At 35.7% G+C, this 26,820-nt stretch overlaps 1 protein-coding gene across 31 annotated transcripts in view; it reads right to left on the bottom strand.

The window, feature by feature from the left end:
* ATF7IP (activating transcription factor 7 interacting protein) overlaps positions 1–26,820 on the bottom strand; it is a 134,950-nt gene that overhangs the window by 66,869 nt on the left and 41,261 nt on the right. For 11 of the 31 annotated variants that reach the window (XR_012420046.1, XR_012420047.1, XR_012420044.1 and 8 more), the window contains 2 exons: positions 9,676–11,237; positions 30–116 (listed from right to left, as the gene is read on the bottom strand). Coding sequence is in view for 25 of the 31 variants with exons in the window: in XM_065523777.2 (XP_065379849.1) it covers positions 30–116; positions 9,676–11,237 (1,649 nt within the window). In the remaining 6 variants the exon portion in view is untranslated. Of the gene's footprint in view, positions 1–29; positions 117–9,675; positions 11,238–16,185; positions 16,797–17,782; positions 17,832–26,132; positions 26,188–26,820 lie in introns of those variants that run through there. The other 20 variants (XR_012420049.1, XR_012420045.1, XM_065523786.2 and 17 more) reach the window with 7 other exon arrangements.

The following is a 26,820-nucleotide window of genomic DNA, read 5'->3' as shown; positions in this document are numbered from 1 at the left end:
CCAGTTCAAGTTTGTTTATATATGCATACTTTTCTCAGAAGGTCTTTCATCTTCTTCATGTATTACTTGCTCTTCTTCCTCAGGTTTGCTGTCCTTTTCATTACTTTCTACTTCTGCTGTTAACAAATATAGAAAAGAAAAGTCTTACTTCTACTGGAATTCGTAACAGCTCGCTAATTTACATTTTTAGTCACTATCCAGTTACAAAACTAACCTTTTATGAAATCAGAGTCCCAAAATGTAAAATTTGGGGAGGGAAAAAGGGGAGCAGGAACTGGTCGAATGAATGACTAAGTCCACATTCAACTGTTCTGCAATTCACAACAAACTCAACACAGGATTTAATCTTAATATAGATTTTAAGTAACTTAAAAAAAATTAATTAATAATTTTCTGTCACCAATAACATTAATAAAATGTGAAAACAACTGCTGTAGAGCATTTTGATTCCTCTACATTCAACAATTAAAACTAAAATAGTGTCTGTGACAATTATCAAAAAAATTCCAAAGTACTGGAGCATTCAAAACACCTAATATGTTGAACATACAGGTTGAATCATTAAGTTACTTTAATGCTTATGGTATGGAGAGTTCATAAACAAGGAACGGAAAGGCTATCCCAAATATAAGAAAAACTTTAAACATATACCTACTTTGATAACAGTGCCAACAACTGAGCTGGGTGCTTAATATAGTTATCACATTGCCACAATATAATCTCACACTGTAAACTATTTTTTGTCTTCACATAAACGAGGAAAACATTCAGAAGGGTTAATTTTCTTTTCTTTTTTTTTTTTTTGAGACTGAGTTTCACTCTCGTCGCCCAGGCTGAAATGCAGTGGGGCGATCTCGTCTCACTACAACCTCCACCTCCCGGGTTCAAGCAATTCTCCTGCCTTAGGCTCCTGAGTAGCTGGAATTACAGGCACCCGCCACTACGTCCGGGTAATTTTTTTGTTTGTTTGTTTGTTTGTTTTGAGATAGAGTGTCACTCTGTCGCCAGGCAAGGGTGCAGTAGCATGATCTCGGCTCACCACAACCTCCACTTCCCAGGTGCAAGTGATTCTCCTGCCTCAGCCTCCCAGGTAGCTGGGACTACAGGCACCCGCCACCAGGCCCAGCTAATTTGTATTTTTAGTAGAGATGGGGTTTTACCATGTTGGTCAGGATGGTCTTGATCTCCTGACCTCGTGATCCGCCTGCCTCGGCCTCCCAAAGTGCTGAGATTACAGGCATGAGCCACCGCGCCCAGCCTAATTTTTTGTATTTTTAGTAGAGACAGGATTTCACCATGTTGGGCAGACTGGTCTCCAACTCCTGACCTCAGGTGATCTGCCCACCTCAGCTTCCCAAAGTGCTGGGATTATAGGCGTGAGCCACCGTGACTGGCCCAGAAGGGGTAATTTGCATGACTCATATAAAATGTAACAACTGAAGAGTGCTGCCAAAAGATACTGCTAAAAATGTCTATGCAATTATATTAAATAAAATCCAAGAGGTACCAAAATGTTGTTTTGGTCAATCAATGTCTCTTCAACTTACCTACTCATTAAATGAGGAATAAGGGAGCTACAAAAAAAAAAAAAAATCACTAAGATGTTTGACTTCTATTTTTCCCCCTTATGTCATTGCAACTTGCTTCTCAATGACTTCAATCAAGCATACTATGTTTCATCATGTTCTGCAACTAGTATTAAATAAACAATCATAAAGTATATCATGCTATATAAAGATTCTGATACGACATTTCTTCTCCAATCATCAGGGTTTTAATCACAACAGCCCTAATAGCAAAAGTCAAAGGTTAAAAAAATTTAAAAGATACTTTAGGTGAAAATATGTAGGGAAAAGGATCATTGATGAATACCTATTAAGGCGCTAGAAGTATTTTTTTCACTCTAAGATAAACAATAAGTTAACATAGTACACAGGATTACTAAAACTATTTTTGAACTTTAAAATAAATTATTTGAAAAGTAACTCTCCATTTACTACGCTTTGCTCATTTTAAGTGTTTTAAGACCTCATCTCTGGCCGGGCGCGGTGGCTCAAGCCTGTAATCCCAGCACTTTGGGAGGCCGAGACGGGCGGATCACGAAGTCAGGAGATCGAGACCATCCTGGCTAACACGGTGAAACCCCGTCTCTACTAAAAAGTACAAAAAAAAAAACTAGCTGGGCGAGGTGGCGGGCGCCTGTAGTCCCAGCTACTCGGGAGGCTGAGGCAGGAGAATGGCGTAAACCCGGGAGGCGGAGCTTGCAGTGAGCTGAGAAAAAAAAAAAAAAAAAAAAAAAAGACCTCATCTCTCAACTTCAGTTTCAGTGAAATAAAAATTTATGTTTGCTTTCTTGTAAACAGATCACAAACTCATTAAAACACATTCTTTCTCTATATATTTTTCCGTATCTTCCTAATTTTAATACTGAGTGTTGGTAACTCCTGAGCTTCCTAGTTCCCAGAGTTTCCAGAGAGACAGAGTAACTGAGTTGCTTGATATAAAAGGTTTACATAGTCTCTACTGAGCAAATCCTCACATCGCACAAAGCACAAAATTAGCCACGGCTCCAACTAGAGTGACTCCAAGCCAGAGCATCCAGAACACAGCAGAGTAAATTGGCCTGGTATGGTTTGTCTCTTTTATAAGCATGTCAGTTTCCTCTCTATATGTCAAGCTCAGCTTGAGATTTCTTCATCTTATTCAAAAACCTCCTCCTATTACCCAACTCCCAGTTTCCAGATATGCTTAGAAGATATTACTGGATTCCCAACACTTAAAACACACAGGATTCACAGAATTAAAATATATGCTAGAGGTTTATGTAACAGAAAGAACTTGGTAAAAATGGTAGTAACAGATTCTACAGAGACGGGTAGGGACTTGTATTTCTTTAATTTTATTTTGTTCACAAAGCCTGAAGAAAACCTGAGAATGGGTCTTCTTCAACCCGGAGTAATAATCCAAGGCCCTTGGTACACAGACAACTTTAGACATAATTTCAGGTAGTTCCTGGGACTCCTGAAACTCACCCAAATAGTAGGTTAAGAATGTCTTTTTTACTGACGGGTGCGGTGGCTCATGCCTGTAATCCCAGCACTTTGGGAGGCCGAGGTGGGCGGATCACAAGACCAAGAGATGGAAACCATCCTGGCTAACATGGTGAAACTCTGTCTCTACTAAAAATATAAAAAATTAGCTGTGCGTAGTGGCACGTGCCTGTAGTCCCAGCTACTCGGGAGACTGAGACAGGAGAGTCACTTGAACTCCGGAGGCAGAGCTTGCAGTGAGCCGACATTGCGCCACTGCACTCCAGCCTGGGCGACAGAGTGAGACTCCATCTCAAAAAAAAAAAAAAAATAACAATAAGGTCTTTTTTAGAATCTGTCCTTACTTACAGATAAGTTTCTGTTATAATTCCTCTGATTTTCTTGAGTATAGCCTTATCACAATTTGGCAAGTTTTCATAGTTTCATGTGTGATATTCTTTCCTTTCAAGCAAACTAGACAGCTCATTAAGGGCAGATACCAGATCTCATAATTTTGGTAGTACCATAACTTTGAGAAATAGCTGAGACAAATTAGATGTTTAATATCTATCAGAAGACTACTATCTTTAATAAGGTTCCATTAAGTAAAAGTAGAAAACTGTGTTTTTAAAGGATTACAAAATAGAATTTACATTAGGGGACTTAGTTTCCCATTTCAGAATTACACTTTATAGAACTTTATTCTAAGGAAAAATGGAGGACAAAAACCATTGCCTTAGATCAGAGATTGGCAAATCTTTTTTTGTAAGTGGCCAAAAAATAGGTATTTTCAATCTTGTGGGCCACAAGACCTCTGACACAACCTCTTAATTCTGTCCTTGTTGCAGGAATCAGCAATAAGTGCCATGTGACATGTAAACAAATTACCATAGCTATGTTTCAATAAAATTTTATTTATAAAAACAGGGCTCACAGGCCAGTCTACTCCATTCCTGATTTAGATTACTGGCTCCATGAAAATATTTATAACAAAACAAGAAATTCCTACAGACTACTTAAAAACAATATCCATCAGAAAAATGGGCAAAGGAGATGAACAGGCAGTTCATAGATAAGGAACTACAAAAGGCCAATAAACATATAAAGATTCTTAACAAGATCTATCAGAAAAATGAGGCATGACTGGTAATGTGACTTTTCCAGACATTTTGTATCAGTTTTATTTAACCAATATAGAGTGGCAAATAATGTATCCTATGTGAATTTTTGTGCTCTCTTTAAAAGCAAAACCTAGTGGGGGAAGTCACATTTTTTTTTTTTTTTTTTGAGACGGAGTCTGGCTCTGTCGCCCAGGCTGGAGTGCTGTGGCCGGATATCAGCTCACTGCAAGCTCCGCCTCCCAGGTTCACGCCATTCTCCTGCCTCAGCCTCCGGAGTAGCTGGGACTACAGGCGCCCACCACCTCGCCCGGCTAATTTTTTGTATTTTTTAGTAGAGACGGGGTTTCACCGGGTTAGCTAGGATGGTCTCGATCTCCTGACCTCATGATCCACTCGTCTCGGCCTCTGAAAGTCACATTTTTTTATATCCAATTCTGCCCCTCCCATTCTCTCTGAAACCCGAATCAGGTTTTCCACTCCATCATTCACCAAAACTGCCCCTTGGTAAAAGTCACCAATGATCTCCAGATTGTTAAATACTTCTCTTCCATCTTATGAGCACACACAGCAGCATTTGATATAGTAAACGGTTACCTTATTTCCTCCTCAAAACAGTGTCTTTACTTGGCTTCTGAAACACCAAAATCTCTCCATTTTCCTTCTACCTCAGGGGCTGCTCTTTCTCAGCTCCTTTGTTGGTTCTTCCTCATCTCCCCAACCACTAAACACTGAAATGCCAAAAGCTCAGTTGTTGGATCTTTTCTCCATGTATACTCACTCTGAGGTGATTTCATCTTGTCACCTAATAGCTACATGCTATCTAATACATTTTTCTAATGCAAGCCAAGTCTCTGATCTGAAATCCAGACTTACACATCTAACTCGGACAACAGTACTCATTTGAAAATGATCTTCCTCCTATACACCTCCTTCCAAAATCTGTTTCATCTTTGGTCTACCTCAACTCTGAAAAATCTGCACCTTGCACACTAGTGTACAGAACTAAGAAGCTCCACAAAGAGAAGCCAAGTACATAAGTAACAACTAAATATAAATGGATTGAGATGATAAAGAATTTTAACTGAAGTGACAACAAATTAACAGTAAATTGACTAAATCATGCCAATTCTATCAATACTAACCTACAGCAAAAATAGAAGTCTCAAATTCTAGTCTAATGTAATTATCCTCATTAGCATCAGTTTATGTTTATTTACCTTAAATATCTAATGAACAAGGGGAAAATTATCAACCACAGATTTTTAATCTGAAATAAAATCTGCAAGGAAACTATGTCAATGTTTAATGTAAAAAAAATCTGGTTTACTCTAAAACAGATTTTTCTCTTCAAAAATCTTATGTTTAAGAAAAAAAAAAGCATGTGGAGGAGGCCTATCCCTATTTTTCCATGAAAAATAGAATGAGAAGGACCAAAACAGAAGGGAAGATGGAGAATGCAGTAACCCAAAAGCTAAGGAGAGCCTCAAGAGGGAAAGACTGTTATTAAGAGGTCATCCAAGTCTGAAAGAATAGATAAGACAAAGAAAAGATGTCCCTGGATTTAATAACATGATCATCAATGTCATTTCACTGAGAAAAATTAGGAGGGGGGCGGCTAGCAAGGCAGAAATCAAAATCCAATTAAGTGGAAGGGCTAACAGAAGAAGAAATGGTACTAGCTTTGTTAATATAACTTGAAGAATGGCTCTAAAAGAAAGGAAAGAGATGAAATAGTAGCTAGAGGAAAGTATATAGCATGGAGATGCAGCTGCTCTAGTGTTTGAACTTTCCCAGAGGGATAAATCTTTATTTTGCCATCCTCTTTAAACAGATTATCATTTTAATAATCTAGTGAGTATCAGTTATAACATAGTACTATGCCACAATTCAATAGTGTCTCTAGACCTATTAAGGTGTATATATATGTATATATATACACACACACATATATATATGCAACACTTTTTTAGCTCTTTCTTCTACTTTTGTAAAATTAAAATAGCTTTTCTATTTGCTTCATCTTTCATTATTTCTTGTTGCTGCTAATACACATCACAATTACTATATTTAAAACATATTTGCTAAACAAGTGCCTGAAATGGCAGGTCATGCTATTTTCTGTTTACTACACTCATAGATGTTAGCAGCTAGAAGTAAGAGCCAGTACTGAAGCTGACTTTAGTACTTCAGCTAATAATTCTGTGTTCTGAGTACATTAAAAATTAGTCAAGAATAAAGGCATTTATTTAAGTAACATTTCAGCAGGAGTACAGCAACATAAATGGCACGTAACAGATTCTGCCACCATATAAAGAGAACAGAGTACAGTTTAAGAACCAATTAAGAAACTGTTCTTAAACTCAAAATACACAAAATTACCTTCAGAGGAAGGGGAAAAGATACAAAATAAAAGTTTAGTTATGAGCCAAGAAATTAAATCTATCACTAAATGTACCCTGCTAATATAGCATATCAGATTAAAGGCAAGTAACCAAAAATATTCCCAACTTTGAATTTTCAAAGTATGCAACATGGATGGCTTAATATTCATCTCTCAGCACTTCACTGCCTTGTGTGGGATGCCCTCCAATATCAAGATTCTGACATAAAGGTAAGGTGTATAAACTCATTAAATCATAAGCTGCAATTTGCTTTTTTAACTTTCTTATACAGACTTTTTTTTTTAAAGGACTTATAAGGCTTTTTTTTAAGGACTTGCCCTAGTGCCTCACTCTGTATAAACACTTATAGAAAATGGATGAGTGAAATTCATTCTCAACACTGTCACCTATTATCTTTCCAAAATGTAAATTTCATTCTCCTCTGCTTGAAGTTCTTTATTGGCATTCCAGTGCCATCATAAAGCTTTAACATTATAACCAAGGTCCTCCATGATATGCTTCTCTTATTGATTATTCATTCACTTTACAAATATTTACCGGGCACTTACTGTGTGCCAGGCACCGTTTTGGCCTGATGACGGTGACTCAGAGCAGGAGTAATAACAGTTGTGAACTGGACTTCAGATCTATTATGGTAGTAGTACCAACAGAATTTCCTGATGGACTGATTATGGGGTGTGAAAGAAAAAATAAAAATGGTTCCAAGGTTTCTGGCCTGAGCAAGTAGGATGGAGCTGCCATTAAAAGGAATTAGATTCAGCCAGGTGCGGTGGCTCACGCTTGTAATCCCTGCACTTTGGGAGGCCGAAGTGGGCGGATCACAAGGTCAGGAGTTTGAGACCAGCCTGACTAACATGATGAAACCCCGTCTCTACTAAAAAATACAAAAAACTAGCCGGGCGAGGTGGCGGACGCCTGTAGTCCCAGCTACTCGGGAGGCTGAGGCAGGAGAATGGCGTGAACCCGGGAGGCGGAGCTTGCAGTGAGCCGAGATCGCACCACTGCACTCCAGCCTGGGAGACAGAGCAAGACTCTGTCTCAAAAAAAAAAAAAAAAAATACAAAAATTAGCCAGGTGTGGTGTCGCGCACCTGTAATCCCACCTACTCAGGAGGCGGAGGTGGGAGAAGAATCGCTTGAACCCGGGAGGCGGAGGTTGTAGTGAGCCAAGATCGTGCCACTGCACTCCAGCCAGGGCGAAAGCGAGACTTCATCTCAAAAAAAAAAAAAAAAAAAAAAAAAGATTTAGACTCGTTAAAACCCTATGTTACAGCAGAGCCAATATAGCAAGACCCTGTCTCTACAAAAAAATTAAAACTTTGCCAAGTGTAGTGGCACATGCCTGTATTCCCAGGTACTCAGGGGGCTTAGGCAGGATGATCACTTAAGCCAGTGAAGTGGAAGCTGCAGTGAGCTATGATTCTTCCACTGCACTCCAGCCTGGGCAACAGAGCAAGATTCTGTCTCACAAAACAAAAACAAGCAAACAAAAAAAACCTCTATGTTATACAGATATTAAAAGGGACAAGACATCCCTGAATACATCTGGTGCTCTAATAAAGTTACCTTCCTCTGCACTCCCAGAATACCAATTTAACATTATCACTGCACTCACAGCCTTGTATTTAATGGTCTGTGATTTAATTCTTGTGTGTATCCTGAGGGCTAATACTACCTTCAAATCTCTAGAACCAAGAAGGGCCTGGCCTCTTTATATAGGTTTAGCTGAATGTTCTTTGAAAATAAAAAGCCTTTTTTTTTTTTTTTTGAGGCAGGGTCTCACTTTGTCACGCAGGCTGGAGTACAGTGGCACGATCTCGGCCTACTGCAGCCTTGACCTCCCAGGTTCAAGTGATCCCCCTACCTCAGCCCCTCAAGTAGCCTGGACTATAGACAAGTGCCACCATGCCTGGCTAATTTTTCTATTTTTTGTAGAGATGGGGTCTCGCCATGTTGCCCAGGCTGGTCTCGAACTCCTGAGCTCAAGCAATCTGACTGCCTCAGCCTCCCAAAGTCCTAGAATTATAGGTGTGAGCCACGGTACCTGAACAAAAAAAAAAAAAAAGCCATTTTTTAATAAGTAAAAAATCTCTACCTCCAAAAGCTGATACGATATATTGGGGGAAAAAAATTATCTGTTTCTCTTAGACCTGCCTCCATTTTTCTTTCTTTGAACAAATTAGATGGTGTTTTATGCTAGCAAGGTCACTTCTCTCATAGATGTCTAAATCTAAAAGAATGTGATATAACGGGAACAAAAAGGTATTCATGCTTTTCTCAGTCTTCCTCAGGCTGAGAAAGTTCCATACAGGAATAATGTTTTTGAGTTTGACCATAAAACAATTTTTATCATTCTCTTTTTCTCTAGGAATAATAAATAAAATAAAAGAGATTGGGAGAGAAAGGTACTGAACAAATCATAAAGTTAATGTACCTTTTACATAAGGAGTTTGAAATCAACCTAAAAGTAACAGAGATCTAAGACATAGAGGGACAATATCAAGTAAGATAATTGGGTTATAGAGAGCTCATTCAGAAAATGAGGGAGAGAATAGGTTGGGTAGAATCAAAAGGGCTGGGGAAGCAAATGGGTAAAGTCTTTATCAAATGAATAATCAAGCTTTAAGGTTTCTGGCTTACAACGATGGTGCTGTCATTCCCTGGACAAAGAATATTAAAGTACAGGATTTCATTGGGAATATTAATTGATTGAAAATATAATTTGTTACACTTGAAGCTAACAGAATAAACTATTAGGCTTTTAGTTCTAAGTTATTTGTTCGCTAAGTGATAGCAAGAAAGAACTGCTACAACTCTAGTCAATTATGTACTAACTTAAACTGTTATCTCAGTGTTATGGTGCTCTATTTCACCTCTATTTCCAGACTATAAGGGCATATTTTCTACTTATTTTATCTCCCTTCTTAGTAATTAGCACAATGCTACTCACAGAGTAGACACGCTGTAATTCTGAATTCTATGAAGTTAAGACATCTTTCTATAGAGTCATCACTATTCTCAACTTTCTCTGCAGCAAAAATAAATTTAAAACATTATGATAATATTTTATTAAACAGTTCATCAAAGTCAATAAAAATCTTTAAAATTTAAGTTATATGCTAACCTGGAGAGCACGTTTCATTTTGCGATATAACTTCAGACTCATCTTTTTCACCTGAAATATCCTCTTCATCAGAGAGGACCAGAAATGCTTCTTTTGGCAAACTCTCACTACTTTCTTGTTTAGATGGTGAACCAAAAGAACTTTCCATTTTCTCTTCCAAATCTGGATTTGTCTCATCGATTGGAAGGAGAGATGTTTTAGAAAAGCAAGTAAGTTCATCCTCAGAAGGTGCAAGCTTTTCCAAAATAGGAATGATTTCATCTGTCTCCATAGAGTCTGTATTTTCTAAGATATTCTCACTTTTATCATCTTCAGTAACATTTTCACTAATGGTTTCTACAAGATCTGCAGAAGTTTCATCTTCATTCTTTTCACCTTGGTCAATTTCCATACTGCTAGATATAGCATCTTCTCCAAGAGCAAGCTCTGTGATATCTTCCTCTACCTTCTTTTCATTTTCAGGGGGTCGATCTGAACAAATAGTTGTATCATCTGTTTCTAGAGTTTCTTCATTAGCATCAATATTATTATCAGCTTTATTTTTCTCATCCAATGAGTCTTTACTCTGGATTTGCTCTAATTTTTCGTCAACCCCATTTTTTTCAAGAAAATCATCATCTTTATTGCTACTTGGTTCTATATTGTCAATTTCAGGAACTGGTTCACAAACTGGTACAGAATTTGGTTCAAAGGTACGATCGAAGGCTGATTCAGAAGTCAGCTCATCAGAGGCCAGTTCACCAGTGGCTAGATCATCAGAGGCCAGTTCACTAGAGGATAGATCACCAGAGGCCAGATCATCAGGGGCTGGATCAGTGGAAGCTGGTGCTCCAGAAGCCAGATCAACAGAAGTTATTTCACTAGAGGCTATATCATCAGCGGCACAATCACCAGAAATGGGTTCAACAGGGACCGGTTCACCTGGGATGGGATCACCAGAGGTGGGATCACCAGAGGAGAGATCATCAGCGGTGGCATCACCAGAGGTGGCATCACCAGAAGGGACATCACCAGAAGGGGCATCACCAGAGGCTGCATCACCAGAGGCAGCATCACTAGAGGAGGGCTCACTAGAGGTGGGATCACTAGAGGTGGAATCACCAGAGGCCAGTACTCCGGAGGTTGGATCTCCAGCATCTAGATCACCAGCGGCTGGATCACCAGAAACTGGTTCAGCAGTCAGTTTAGAGTCTGGTTCTGGAGCTATGTTATGGGGAGACAAAGGTTCACAATTTAAATCATCATCCTGCTTGTTTTTTACATTAACACTTAGGATACAGGGTGTTTCTTTCCATTCTGTTTTAGTTTCTTCAGGATCAAGACAAATCTCTTCGATGCCATTCACCTCTTCCTTGTCTTTAATGTAATCCATATTCTCCAAAGGTGAGGTTGGGTCCAAATCTCCATTTTCATGGTTGCCATTTAACAGCTTGACATCAGTTTTCAACAGTTCTTCTTTGACCTTGTACACTGCTTCAAGTTGCTGACGATCACTCACTCTCATCGTTTTTCGAGCCTTGAAGACTTTTTTCTGAGGTTCTTCTAAACTGTCCATTTTGAATCTTTAAGAAAAAAGAGAAAGAGCGTTTAATAACTGAAACAGTAGCCACCAAATTGTAGACTTAATACAAATTGATCTTAGAAGAGATGCAAGCAGCACATTTCACATAATGTTTAAATAAAGACATAGAAAACCTACTGCTTGTGTATACTGATTTTCATATTTATTGCATCTGTGTAATACAAAATCAAAAATGACTATAGTCTACTAGAAAATCAACTAGGAAGTACTGGGGGAAAAGCGACAAGTTTTCATTTTCAATATGGAATTCACAGAGTATGGAGATGTATAAGCAAAAAAAAAAGGTAGATAAAGTAAAAAAAAAAAAAAAAGTACCTGAAGAAAATGAGAAAGAAAAATACAAGTGTAAGAACAAAAACAGTAGGGAAATAACAGGTATAGAGATAAAGGAAAAAGGAGGAAGAATTAAGAAACATGTAAGGAAAGATTACATTTGCAACCAAGCATACTTAGATTGGCAGAACTATAAGCATATTAACAAAAGATTACCATCAAGAAAGAGAATTCACAACAATGGGAGAAAACATTTGCAAATCATATGCCTGATAAAGGACTTTCATCTCGAATCTAGACTTTCATATCTAGAATACAGAACATATATTTATATAGAATAGACTTTTATATCTAGAATACATAAGAACTGCTATAATTCAATAAATCAAATAACCCAATTTAAAAATGGTCAAAGGACTTGAACAGACATTTCCAGAAAGAGACCCCTAAGCCAAAAGTCCGTTAGCAATAAACATCATTAGTCATCAGTGAAACGCAAATCAAAACTACAATGAAATAACACTTCATACAAACCAGGACAGCTACAATCAATGAGAATAATGAGTGTTGGCAAGGATTTGAAAAAACTGGAAGTTTCATACAATGATAGTGGGACTGCAAACAGGTGCAGTTGCTTTGGAAAACACGCAGTTCCACAGTATGTGAAATACAGAGTTGTCATATGACCCTGCGATTCCATTCCTAGGTGTATACCCAAGAGAAATGAAAACATGTCCACACAAAAACTTGTACACGAATGCTCTATAGAAGCACTACTCACAATGGCCCAAAACTGGAAACAACCTGAATGTTCTATGACTGATGGAGAAATAAAATGTGGCATACCCATACGACAGAATATCATTCAACCACAAAGGAGAATGAAGTACTGAACATGCTACTACATGCATAAACCTTAAAAATATGCTGAGTGAGAGATGCCAGTCACAAAAGGCCACATACTGAATGATTCAATTTATATGAAATGTCCAGAGTAGGCAAATCTAGAGACAGAAAGTAAATCAGTGACTGCCTAGGGTTGGAAGGTTCTGGAGAAAATGAGGAGTGGCTGCTAAAGGGTACAGGATTTCTTTATGGGGTTATGAAAATGTTCTAACATTGATTATGGTGATGATTATACAGCTCTGTGAATATGCTAAAAATTACTGAATTGTACTTTAAATGGGTGAATAGTAGATATGTGGTTATATCTCAGTAATGCCACTACAAAAAAAATTTAAAAATAAATACAAAGGTTGTGTGTGTGTGTGTGTGTGTGTGTTTGTGTGTTTGTGTGTGTGTGTATTCTTCTCTTTTTTTGGTAAGTTGTGCTAGAGTTTTATCAATTCTATTCACTTATTAAAGTATGAACCTTTACTTGGCTGATATTCCTTAGTTTTACATCTGCTTTCTTATTTTAATTATTTACTCTAATATTTATTATTTCTTTTCTCTTACTTTTTCTTGGAAAGAGTTTAACATGCCATCCTTTTCCTTGAGATTCAAGCTTAAGTGTTATTTTCAATCTTTCTTCTTTTGCAATGTGTGCATATAAAACTATAAATTTCCCTCTAAGAGCTACTTTAGTTGCATCTCACATTTTCATGTGTCATTTACATTATTCTGTTAAAATATTTTCTAATATCCATCATGATTCTTCTTTCATCTATGAGTTATTTAGAAGTAGGCTTTTTAAAAAGGTAATGAATTCTGACCAAGTGAAGCTTACTTAGAAAAATACAAGGCCGATTTCACATTCAAAAATCAAGCAGTGTTGACCATGAACAAGCCATGATGCATTCTGACTTTATTTCACACCCAGCAGAGTGTACAATTATGAGTTTTGCCTAAACTGAATGTCTGGTACCAGGTTGTTACTGACTGAATTGTGCAACATCCCACACCCCACCACATCCCCAGAAAGATATTAGTTTTAAGCCCCAGTACCTCAGTATGTGATCTTATTTAAACAGGGCCTTTACAGTGATCAAGGTAATATAAGGATACTAAAGTGAGCCCTAATCCAATACAATTGGTGTCCTTATAAAAAGGGGAAAATCTGGACATAGACAGACATGCATACTGGGAGAATGCCACGTGACGATTGAAGTTATGGTACCCCAAGCCAAGCAACTACCAGAAGCTAGGAGAGAGGCCTGGAACAGATCCTTCCTCAGCACCTTCAGAGGGAGAATGGCAGTGACAACACCGTGATTTCAAATGCCTTGCCTCCAGAACTCTGAAACAATACTGTTAAGCATGAAAGAAAACCACAAAACAAATCAAGCTACTTAATTCACCACATAAACAGAACAGAGGGACAAAATGAACAAAGGATTACCTCAACAAATACAGAATATTCATTTGACAAAATTCAAGACTGATGCATAATTACAACTCCCTGGAAACTAAGAATACAAGGAAACTTACTCAAATCTGATAAAGGTTATCTACCAAGAAAACTAGAGGTATCATGTCTGATATTGAAACAGGATCAGAAAAAAACAAGGATGTTTCCTGTAACCATTTCCATGTTAACATCTGGCCAGTGCAATAAAGGCAAACAAAAGAGCACAAAGATGTGGTTCTGAAGAAAACAATGTCATCAATCAATAGTAGAATAAAACAAATACCTTTAAGGACTAAGATGTATAGGAGGCAGGAATACTGTTTTAACACTGGATAGTCACTTACCATTACCATCACCAGTAGGAATGATATGGTAGAATACATTTGCTTTGGCCTGAGAAAGAAAGAAATGCAGCCCCTGATGTCTGAAAACTTAACTGACACTCACAGTTAGGGCTCAATGTTGTTAACGGATCTGATGCTTACGGTTAAGCAATGCTGTTCTCTGGTTGGACACAAAACCAACTCAGAGAACATTCAAGTCAGACAAGGTCACTGTGCAACCCACAAAATTCCAAACATCCCCCCTCACTAAATAAGTGATGACTACTTCTTTATCAGTTACAGCTTTATCTTATAATAGTCTGTCCTCCCTATATAGATAAAATTTATTGAGATACCCAAGTATAGAAGTGCCCCAACTTTCTGATGCCACCCAATCCACCATAAGGATCTACTTCCTTAATCTCTCCCCAGAGTAACCCAACCTATACTATACTATACTCAAATCCTATACTAGGTTTTTTCTAACATCCTCTTACTGAATGATGTGCCTTACAGTTTCCCCATAGTGAACATTATTTCCTCCCTGCAACATAGTAAACCTAACTTGTTCAATTACAAAGGTGTTCCTGCTGATCTTTGGCTGAAGGGCATAAAACAATAAGCCTAGCCTATTTGCTGGAGGCCAATTCAGCTTGAGATTCTACCACCTTGTCAGAGAATTTCTAGACTGTGATACATTCTGTATTCATTCTCTCATTTTGAGCCAATAACTTAGAACATATGTCTTATTCTAGCCATTTTATTTATATAACTAAATATTTAGGAAAATTACTCTTCATTTAAACAGAAACCTTAATACAAAATTATAATAGACACTATGTTAAGGATTTTTAATTACAGACTAAAATTTCACACCTTCAAGGTTTTTCCCTCCCCATCATTACAGTTATTCTAACTGCAAAATTTTCTGCAAAAAGATACATATACAATGCATTGTATTTTGCTGTCACTTTTCCTTACTAATTCCAAAACTACAAAATAATTAAATTTATAATATAAGTAGCATAGTTACCCTGTAAGTATTTCAAAAGGCCATTCTTTTGAATTTAGCCTCATAATATCCACATCTCAGATATTATATGGATAGCTGGTAGTTATTACCAATTGCATTAAAAGTAAGTATTCCTTTTAAAAAATTCATAACTTTTAATAACCCAATTAAGAACATGAACTCTTACATTAAAAGTAAGCATTCCTTTAAAAAAAGTCATAACTTGTAATAACCCAATTAAGAATATGAACTCTGTAGACTGTAGACAAATTCATAGATTTGAATTCCAATTCTTCCAGGAAACCTACTGTGTGAGACTGGGCAAACTAACATCAATTTCTTAGTTTCGGCTACCTTAAAAAGGGATGAATAACAGCACCTGTCACAAAGGTTGCCATGAGAACTAAATGAGATTCTATACATTAAGCACTTGGAATGTAGTAAGAACTCAATAAATGTTATAACCATCACCATCTATATATTCAGGATAATGTTTTTAGGAATGAACTAAATATTCAGGATAATGTTTTTAGGAATAAACTAAAGAGTGTAAGACAAATTCCCCTTTGGTATTTTACATATAAATTACAAAATCCAACATGTAAACCTCACATTTAATATTAAATTGCCACCACCAAATAATATTTAATAAAAATATATATAATTTAAGAAAAGTTGATTTTATCAATAAAATTGCCATTAACTTCAGTAATAATAAAGCACTCTAAAAAGAATTACAGAATAACTACCATCCATACCCACAAGGGAGCACACTACAGCCATTTACCGGATCTTATGGGTTCTAAACATAATAAAAAACAGACAAAGCAATAAGGAAGTAGCATGAACAATTAGTTCAAACTAGTTCAGCCATATCTGTACCAACCAATCAGCAGTCTGCTTTTAGAAATGTATTTTGCATTTGCAAAGCATATTAAAGAAAGATACACATTAAAGAAAGGTGTGTTACCTGCAAACAAGTTTCCATGGCTGTAATACCACAGCAAAACACTTCCAAGGATCATTTTAGTACTGTCACCTAGAACTAAGATGCCATTCATAAAACTATTCTATAAAATAAATTTAGTATTTTAGGTGGCAACTCAAATCAGAAAACTTTCACATGACTGTAATTCATTTTCACAGAAAAAGCATTGGTATTTTACGGCAGAAGATGTCTGCCATGTCTAAAAGTAACTGCAAAACATGATGAACTAGTTTCTCCTGAAAGTATTTTTTTCATGAGGAAGAGAGTCAAAATAATGTTAAGTCTCTGTATATTCAAGAACTCTGGGAAAATACTATCACTAATAAAATCTTTTCCACAGGAATTTATATTTAAATAACCAGAGAAGGGTTAAGTCTCTCTGGCTTGGAAATTTTTTTTTTCAAATTTTTGGTAAATTATTTTAAAAATATTTTTAAGGAAAGCCCAACGAGCTTCTTCTTTAAATGAAAACATTACTCTCTTCTCTGCTTCATTCCCCTCCACCCACTTCTTTCTAGCAAGAGATCATAGCAATGAAACAACAAAGGGAAGCTGTTATGTCTTAGCCTACAATCTGCCTGCTCAAAAAGCTCAAGAATTTAAATGGCTGTTCAAGAGCCGTTCACAAACTCAGCCAATCAGCAGCCAGCATTCTGATTCCTGCCCAGCAACAGGAGACAGACAATAAGGTCAGAAAAACATAGTTAAACAAAAGCTGTATCTGTAATACTTAAGTGTGGTTCTTTGTTTGAAATAAAGAATCTAGAACACAGTTTACATAAAACCCTAAATCCATGTAACATGCATTAAATATACCACACACATAAATGAATAAGATTTACATCTTTTTGCTTTAATAAATATCCATGAACATTTCCAGAAATATACATTAATATAAATTAATTTCCTACCTGAGGAGTAAGTCAAACATGGACAATATACATAAGAACATACTTTTCTATACAATGAAAAATTCAAATGTAAATTTCTTTTTAAAAATTCCATAGACCATATATATAGTATATATAAATCTAGCAAAACCTTAAATCCAGACAAGTAAAAAAAAAATTTTCATACCCATCTACCACTATTGTTGCAGATTTCCGATTCCAAAAATTAATAGTATTCTGGACCCAAAGGATTACTAGGGATAGTATTATGAAGTGTTGTGCTGTCTACTGCACTGAACTGACTTAGTTTAATTCATCTAATGAAATCTAAATGTCTGATGCTGGACAACCTATATTAAGTGGTAAAAGTACAATTACTACATCCTTTTCTCCTTAACTGCCTTTCGCAGCGTTACAAAAGGTTATATGAGATGTCTTTTCAAAGCTTTATTATAAAACAAGTGTGGATTACAAAGTAAATATTCATGAAAATAAAAGACATTTTTATTACATTACACCATTCTATAGTTCTTTAAATATAGAATTATAAAATAAAAATGGAAACTTTGTTATCAGAATTTTTTTTCTCAAATTCACTACTTATTAGGTGTTCTTAATAACCAAGTTTTAAAAATAAACCTCATTTCCCCCCTTCCTTACAGATGAACCTTGTAATTTTTCAAACATACCCAAGAGGGAGCTTGCTGCAGCCATACTCTTAGTTTATATAATCTCCCCACAGGAAAAATATATCAACAGCTGCTTCAATGTTTCAGTCCTGTGAGAGAACTGAAATTCACTGTCTGATTGGCTCAAAGCCGAAATAGTCTAAAACCAATCAGACATCAGTGTCACAAACCTTGCCCAGCAACAAGGGAAGCAGATGAGGGCAAGTGCTCTATCAAAAATCCAAAGGATGTGAAAATAAAGGTGAACAATGAACTGGAAACATTAGGAATATTAACTCCAGATGCTCTGTTTGAAAAACAGGTCTATGGTAGGGTTTCTCTGATTAAATAAACTAGGATCTGTACTGCTTTCCAAGAACAGACTTAACTAAGTACCATGATTGTTAGGTCAAAAAGCATATACAACACATAAACAAAACAAATGCTGTATTAATTCAAAGTAATGAATATTTGATGAAGTATACTTCAAAATAAAATTAAAGCAAAAACTTAGAAAACATTAAGTGGACATGGCATTTCTATCTTTGACAAAGGCATTTCAATTATATTCATGCTGTTGGCTGAGAGTATAACATTTTTCTGAATGAACATTTCATTCATTTTTCTAGTGAAAATAATTTTAATTCAAGTTTATTTTCATTAAATGGCTGAATTAAATATTAAATATTTAATATTTAACTGATAATTTCTAACCTCTTTAGAAATGCAACTCTATTAGGTTCTTTAAGAATCCCAATCTCAGTTGAAAACTGTATGATTTTATTTTGCATTTCTAAATTTTGCTTGAGAATTTGCAATACTCTTAAAATCATAAAGAATAATGGGTTGCACAATAAATGCTAATAATCTGCTTTACTGCTTATTGTTCATTAAATAGACTAGTGAGTCTGTTCACTCACTTTGATACTTATCTGCTCAAATTTAGTATAAAGATTTTGAAATTTTTATTTTAAATATGATGTCCATCAGTATTTGTGGGAGACTGGTCTCAGGACTTCCCACAGATAAAATCTGACAATGTTCAAGTCCCTTATATAAAGTAGTGTAGTATTTGCATATAACCTATACACATATTGCTGTATACTGTAAATCGTCTTTAAATTACTGACAATACCCAGTATAACATAAAGGCTATGTAAATAGATGTTATCCTGTTGCATTGTTAGCTACTGTTCTCTCAACTAGTATAAAATAACTGTCACTAGCTATCCTGCTGTCTTAAAAAAAAAACAGTAAGTGGTGAAATCTGTTTATCAAATACTCATAAACTCAGTTGAGTAAGTTATCGAGTGATCATAATATTTGACACGTCCACAAATTAACCCCTCTGCCTGTCACCAACCAAAATGTGGAATGCAATATCCCCAAACTACGTTGTAAAAAATAACCAACCACAAAGGAAATAGGGAGTTTGCTTTACCAACAATTCCCTAGACTATGCAGGAGTAAATCATGTTCTTAAAATTTTGGTTAAATCAAAGCCAGAATTGTCACTACAATCTAACTTCGTGTTGCATTCAGTGCTATGTTTTCAGAAATTTTGGAACAGTCTATATGATAAAAACATAAGATACCTTAAAATTACTTCTCCAAGTCAATTTTGGGGATCATTGTCTTACAAGGGCAAAATAAAATTAAATGACTTGATCCAACAAATGCCATTTTAGAATACACAGAGCAAATTACACCCCTTTAGAAAATTGGCCAATTTTCCATCAAGGCCCAACTCACTAGCTTGCCAAACTCTATTATCATTATGCAGATAAGGAGTGAAGTTATAGAAGGTCTTGTATTTATCTCCACAGGAATTTAAGAAATCATTTGTCCAGAGCTGGGAGCAGTGGCACATACCTGTAATCTCAGTTACTTCGGAGGCTGAGGCAGTGGACTGCTTGAGCCTGAAGGGTAGAGACCAACCTGGGCAACATAGCAAGACCAGGTTTCATTTAAAAAATAAATAAATAACCAGCAGTAGAAATCATTTGTCCAAACGTACTTTTCACATTTTGCTTGGGTGAAGTAAAACACCCAGAATGAGGTATGAGGAGCTGAAAGATGTAAATCCCTCAAATGCCAGGAAATAGCTCTTACTTTTCTTATTAACCCAACCTAAAGAGAAAAGCTGGACAGCTAACTTTCTGTGTCAGTCACCTTTTACTAGATGATAATGCAGCAACAACAACAAAATTTCACCGGCCAATAACTGTATACTTTTTCATTCTAGGACACCAGGCTGAAGGAACAGCACCCCCTCACCCCATCTAGGCCTTGTGGCAGAGGGAAAAGACCAATATGACAGAGATACACAGTATACAACAGCCTTTAGCAGGGGTGTCCAATCTTTTGGTTTCCCTGGGCCACAATGAAAGAATTGTCTTGGATCACACATAAAATACACTAATGATAGCAGATGAGCTGAAAAAAAAATTTTCATAATGTTTTAAGAAAGTTTACAAATTTGTGTTGGGCTATATTCAAAACAGCCCTGGGCTGTATGCAGCCTGTGGGCCATGGGCAGGACCAGCTTATTTTAAAGCTTTTGCTTAGACATTACTTTCATTCACATTCCTTTGGCTAAAACCAAATTAGTCATTAACGGCATGGGAAGTAAAAATCTCCCAAAGGGAAACACCTCACATCACATGGCAAAAGGTAGGGACATAGAATTCTTTTGCTGTAAAAAGGTATAATTATAAAATATCATACAAACTATCACACTAATTTAAAATATACATATTCTAAAAAGCTTGGCATAACAAAAAGACTTCTGAACTAACAAAACTAGGTTCTATTCCATGTTCTAACATTAGTATACACCAGCATAGAATAAATCAATTTAACTCTTTAGAGTTCAGTTTCCTCAACTGTAAAACTGAAGAGGTTAGGCCAGATGCTTGCTAAGTTCCATTCTAGCTCAAGTTTTATGTTATTTTATTAATGTTTAGCTATACTAACACATAATTTTTCATTATGAAATAAAAATAAAGTGCCCTGTGCAACACAACAGCTTACTCCTCCTTCCTCATCCTTGACTCCTAAATGCCAAGATAAGCATAATCTTGAATTTGATGTTTATTATTCCCAACCATGCCTTATAAATTCTGCCTTTTATTAACACCTTGAAAAAAAACCCATTTTATTTATTACACACTTTGAAAGGAGAAAAAGAAACTGATGCTTATTGAGGAATAATATATGTCAGACACTATAACAAAACATATCCTTTTCTCATTAGTTTATGTGATAATTTACATAATTTCAACTTTACATATCATGTGAATTAATACATCAATAACTATGCTACTATCCATAATTACACAGATAGTAATTTTAACTTAGTAAGGTAAAGCAGACACCCAATTCAGTACCAAGTTGTTTTCTTCAGCACAGGAACCTTCTAATGCATTTCATCATTTAAGTTTTGGTACCATTTTAATAAAATGTTGAACAATCACCTACATGGTATCTTCCACAATTGTCTTCTTTATCTCTTTGAAAATGGAGATGTCATTTAAGATCACTGGTAAAACCTATCTACTCAGTAAATGAGACCTGAGAGTAGACTCCCTCCCCAGTTTCACCAGCCTGCTGACTACTTCATGTATTAGATACAAGAGTATTACCAGCAGCTTTCTAAGTATTAAATTATCTCATCCTTAATTTAACATAGCAATTAAGGGCAGAATTCACTCAACAAACTTAGAAGAGGATTTCCTCAACCTGATAAAGGGCACCAAGGAAAAACCCACAGCTATCATACTTAAAGGTCAAAGACTGAAATTTTTCACCCTAAGATCAGAACAAGAAAAGTTATCTGCCCTCACCATTTCTAGTCAGCATTGAACTAGAAGTTCTAGCCAGGAGAATTAGGCAAGAAATGAAATAAAAGTCAAACAACTTTTTGTTTGTTTGTCTTTTGAGACATGGTCTCTCTCTGTCACTCAGGCTGGAGTGCACTGGCACGATCTCAGATCACTGTAGCCTCTGCCTCCCGGGTTCAAGTGATTCTCATGCCTCAGCCTCCTGAGTAGCTGGAATTACAGGCGTGAACCACCAAGCCTGGCTAATTTTCGTATTTTTAGTAGAGACGGAGTTTCACCATGTTGGCTGGTGGTCTCAAACTGCCAAGCTCAGGTGATCCACCTGCCTCGGCCACCCAAAGTGTTGGGATTACAGGCATGAGCCACCATACCCAGCCCAAAGTCATACAACTTTAAAAAAAAGAAAGAACTATTTTTATTTACAGATAATAAAATATCGTATATAGAAAATAGTAAGAAATCAACTAAAGATTTATTAGAACTAATAAGAGTTTAACAAAGTTGACTATAAGATTAATATATAAAAATCTATTGCATTTCTATACCCTTGAAACAAATGATCCAAAAATAAAACAATTCCATTTACAGTAATATCGAAAATTATTTTGCCAAAAGTACAAAACTTAACATTCTGAAAACTATAAAATACTGTTGAAGAAATTAAAGACATAAATAAATAAAAGACAGTTCATACTCATGAATCGAAAGACTCATATCCTTAAGATGTCAACACTCTTCAAATTAAAGCTACAGGTTTAAGACAATATCAAAATCCTAGCTATTTTCTTTGCAGACACTGATAAGCTGATCCTAAATTTAATATGAAAATGCAAAGGTCCCAGAACAACCAAAACAATCTTGAAGAAGAAAAATAAACTTGGAGAACTCATACTTTGCATTTTCAAAAGTTATTACAAAGCTACAGTAACCTAGACAGTGTGGCACTACTAGCAAAATGACAGGTATATCCTTAGGATATATTTTGGAACAGAAATAAACCCTCACTTTTACAGTAAATTGTCTTAGACAAGGGTTACAAGACCATTCAATGGGGAAAGAATAGTATTTTAAACAAAGAGTGTTGGAAAAACTGGATAGCCACATGCAAAAGAATGAAGTTGGACTCCTATTTCTTGCCATATACAAAAATTAATTCCTATAAATGAAAGACCTAAATTTAAGAGCTAAAACTAAAATCTTAGAAGGAAACACAGACATAAATCTTCATAAATTTGGAACAGGCAATGGTTTCTTAGATATGACCCAAAGAGAAGAAGCAACAAAAGAAGGGGAAAAAAAAAACAGTGTAACTGAACTTCATCACAATTAAAACTGTTCGTGCTGCAAAGGAAACCACTAAGAAAGTGAAAAGACAATTCACACAATGGACGAAAATATTTGCAAACCATATACCCGATACGAGACTTGTATCTTGAATATATAAAAACTGTTAAAATTCATAATAAAACACCAAATAACTCCATTTTAAAATGAGTAAAGGACATAATAGGCATTTCCACAAAAAGGCTTTTTTTTTCTTTTTCTGTTTTCTTTAAAAATTATTATTATACTTTAAGTTCTGGGGTACATGTGCAGAATGTGCAGTTTTGTTACATAGGTATACAAGTGCCATGGTGGTTTGCTGCACCCATCAACCCGTCACTTACATTAGATTTTTCTCCTAAAGCTATGGTTTTTATAAGTCAATAATTCATAGGCAGTAAACGTCATTAGTCATCAGTGCAAGTCAAAACCACAATGAGATAACACCTCACACACACCAGGACAGCTATAATCAACAAGAATAATGAGTACTGGTAAGGATATGGATAAATTGGAGCCTTCATACAATGCTGGTGGGATTGCAAAAAGGTGCAGCTGCTTTGGAAAACAGGCAGTTCCATACTATGTGAAACACAGAGTTGTCATACGACCCAGCAATTCCATTCCTAGGTAAATACCCAAGAGAAATGAAAACATATGTCCACACAAAAACTTGTACACGAATGCTCTATAGAAGCACTACGCATAATGGCCCAAAACTGGAAACAACCTAAATGCCCTGTGACTAATGAATGGATAAATAAAATGTGGTATATCTATATGATGGAATATCACTCAGCCATAAAGGGAATGAAGTACTGAACATGCTACTACATGTGTAAACTTTGAAAACATGCTGAGTAAGAGAAGCCAATCACAAAAGGCCACATACTGAATAATTCCATTTACAGTATTCTCCGCTTATCCACAGAAGATACATTCCCAAACACCCAGTGAATGCCTGAAACTGGATAGTACTGAAACTTATATATACTATGTTTTTTCCTATACATATAAGACATTTAACTTATAAATTAGGCACAGTAAGAGACTGACAATAACAATAAAGTAGAACAATTATAACAATACACTGTTCGTTTCACAAAAGTATAAGATAGTTCTTACTAAAGATCTTAGCAACCTCAGCATACGATTCTTTTTCTTTCCTTTATCAAGTCAAAAACTTTAACCTTTTCCCTTTAAGGAAGCACTTTACAGTTTCTCTTTGGCATATCCAAATTGCCAGCATCACTACTCTTGCATGTTGAAGCTGTTATTAAGTAAAATAAGGGTGACTTTATGACAAACATTGTGATATCAGCACAAATCTAATAACCCAGACATCTCCTAAATGACTAATAGGTGGGTAGCATCTACAGTATAGACACGCTGAACATACTGGACAAAGGGATGGTTCGTATCCTAGGTAGGACAGAGGAGAATGGCATGAGATTTCATCATACTACTTAGAACGGTGCCAAATTTGAAACTTATTAATTATTTATTTCTGAAATTTTCCACTTAATATTACCCACAGTTGACTACAGAGAGCTAAAACCACAGAAAACAAAACTGTGGAGAAGAGGGTACTACTGTATATGAAATGTCCAGAATAGGCAAAGCTATACAGACAGAAAGTGGCTTACCAATTGCCTAGGGCTGGAGGGCCTGGGAGGAAATGAGGGTTGGTTGCTAAAGGGTACAGGATTTCTTTATAGGGTAATAAAAATGTTCAAACATTGATTGTGGTGATTACATGACTGTGAATATGCTGAAAACCACTGAATTATACACTTAAACAGGTGAATTGTATGACATGTGAATTGTATCTCAATAAACTTGATATTTAAAAAAAAGAATAGCAGAACTTCAGTCAAGTGTTTTTCATTTATTTTTAACCTAAACCCCTTTACTGGGTCACACTTCCAACATGGACAGAACAACTATACCAAGAGAACCGAGTGTTGGTTTATACTTTAGAGCATTCACATTTTTAAGCCAACAAGTGTATCTGTAATTATATTGATGGTGAAAGGCAGTATGTGTAAAATAGCCGCAGCCTTGTTCTCTTATGTGCTCATCTTGGATGAGGTCATTACTCTTTTTCCCTGTCCTTAAATGGTACGTAATTCTACAGTATGCTCATCTTGCAGGATTACAGTAATGGGCATAAAATACCCATGCAAGATATTTAAAAACAAAAAGAAAGCAGTACTAAGCATGACACAGGTGACCCCTCCAGGAGCAAATATTAATAAAGTCTTCTACACATAGAAAATGCAATTAACTATCTTTTACCAAAAAGACTAGACAGTCTTAAGTGAAACAAAAACATTATCTTTTATTATAAAATGGTACTATAACCAAAAGGCCTTATATGTAATTAATGATGATAAATGTTTTTAAATGAGGTATACTTCTTGAACTTTCTGATGTTACATATGGCTTTGTCACACTTTATCAATATTGTTTTTATTCATATGGCGTGTTTTGTCACCATTCTCTGTATTTGCCAATGCTCTAAAGGTATCCTTTAAGACATTTTTATTATAAATGGACTCTAATACTACATTTGTGTATTGTTTAATGGAACACTTTGACATTTTTTACCAAGTATCCAGTATAAAATTACTGCTTCTTTCAAATTTTAATCTCTGTCAAATCTCAGGAAAAGTTAATATATTTTAAGTGTCCAAAGCTTTGATATTAGAAAACATCTTAAATATGCTGATATCATGATGATGTGCCTCTGAGGTCATTTCACAAAAGAACAAAAAAATGAAGTATTCTAGTATAATATTAGTGAACTACATAGTGTTGAGCACATAGAATACAGGTAAGTACTGGCTAAAAGAATGATGCGCTATATACACATAACTGACATCTAAAATAATTCCTACATGAAAAAAAACTATTATTTTAGAAAGCAAAGACAATAATCTAGAACATTTTAACAGACTTCTAAACTAGCATGCTGGCATGTTTATATACAAAAAGTAATAAAATATACCCACTTATAAGTTGCCTAATAGAGGCAAAACAGAGCAGCATTAAAATCAAATACACAAGAGAGGCATTTTTCAGCCTTTTATAAAGCTTGCTTTGTTAGATTTCCCATTTCAAAAATAAAATGCCCCTTCAAAGGAAATCTACCTTTGCTTCTTACTACATATTGATGAAAACCCTCTTTAAAATAAAAAACATACCCCAAAGGGAGCCCCCTGCAGCCATCTTATCAGTTCTTTCACAGCAACAGAAACTGAAATACAATTTGCATAGTCACTGTGGTTGGCTAATAAAAGCAGCATCATGTAACCAATCAGGAAGATAGAAATTAGACAGCCATAAGAGAAGAAATTTTAAATCTGCCTGGCAACAGCCTAAAAATAGAAACAATATGCTAGCAGGAATCTTAGAATAGATGCGAATATAAAAGCAAAACTTCCAGCAAAAACACTCTATTTTCTTGGAAAAAAATATGTGCCTTGCATTTCATCACCTAAAATATTAACTTGACACCTTTACTTATTAGGTGCCAATTAAAGAAATGAATGTTAAGCTAAATAAATGGGCCACTTTCAAGAAACATGCCATTGTCCATATATATTTGTGGGTGTGTGTGTGCAAGCACACATCAATACCTATATATTTAAGTGTTTTTCTATTTACAGAAGAATCATAAAACACTTGAATCACAGTCCTAATACATTAAAGGTTCTCTAAAATCTCAAATTCTAAACAGTACTGCAATTTTCCTAGCACTTTTTTTCTATAATTTTATGAGTCGATGAGATTTGTTGGTTTAAAAAAAACGTTTAATATGTATTAAAAATACAAAGCTTACATAACTTACCAAAGCAGACTTCAAAATAAGGTAGGAAGTATGCCTTATAC

The sequence above is a fragment of the Macaca fascicularis genome, chromosome 11 (assembly GCF_037993035.2).
Source record: "Macaca fascicularis isolate 582-1 chromosome 11, T2T-MFA8v1.1".
Classification (NCBI taxonomy): domain Eukaryota; kingdom Metazoa; phylum Chordata; class Mammalia; order Primates; family Cercopithecidae; genus Macaca; species Macaca fascicularis.
The sequence above is the reverse complement of the archived record's forward strand: the minus strand, read 5'-3'. Positions and strand labels throughout refer to the sequence as shown.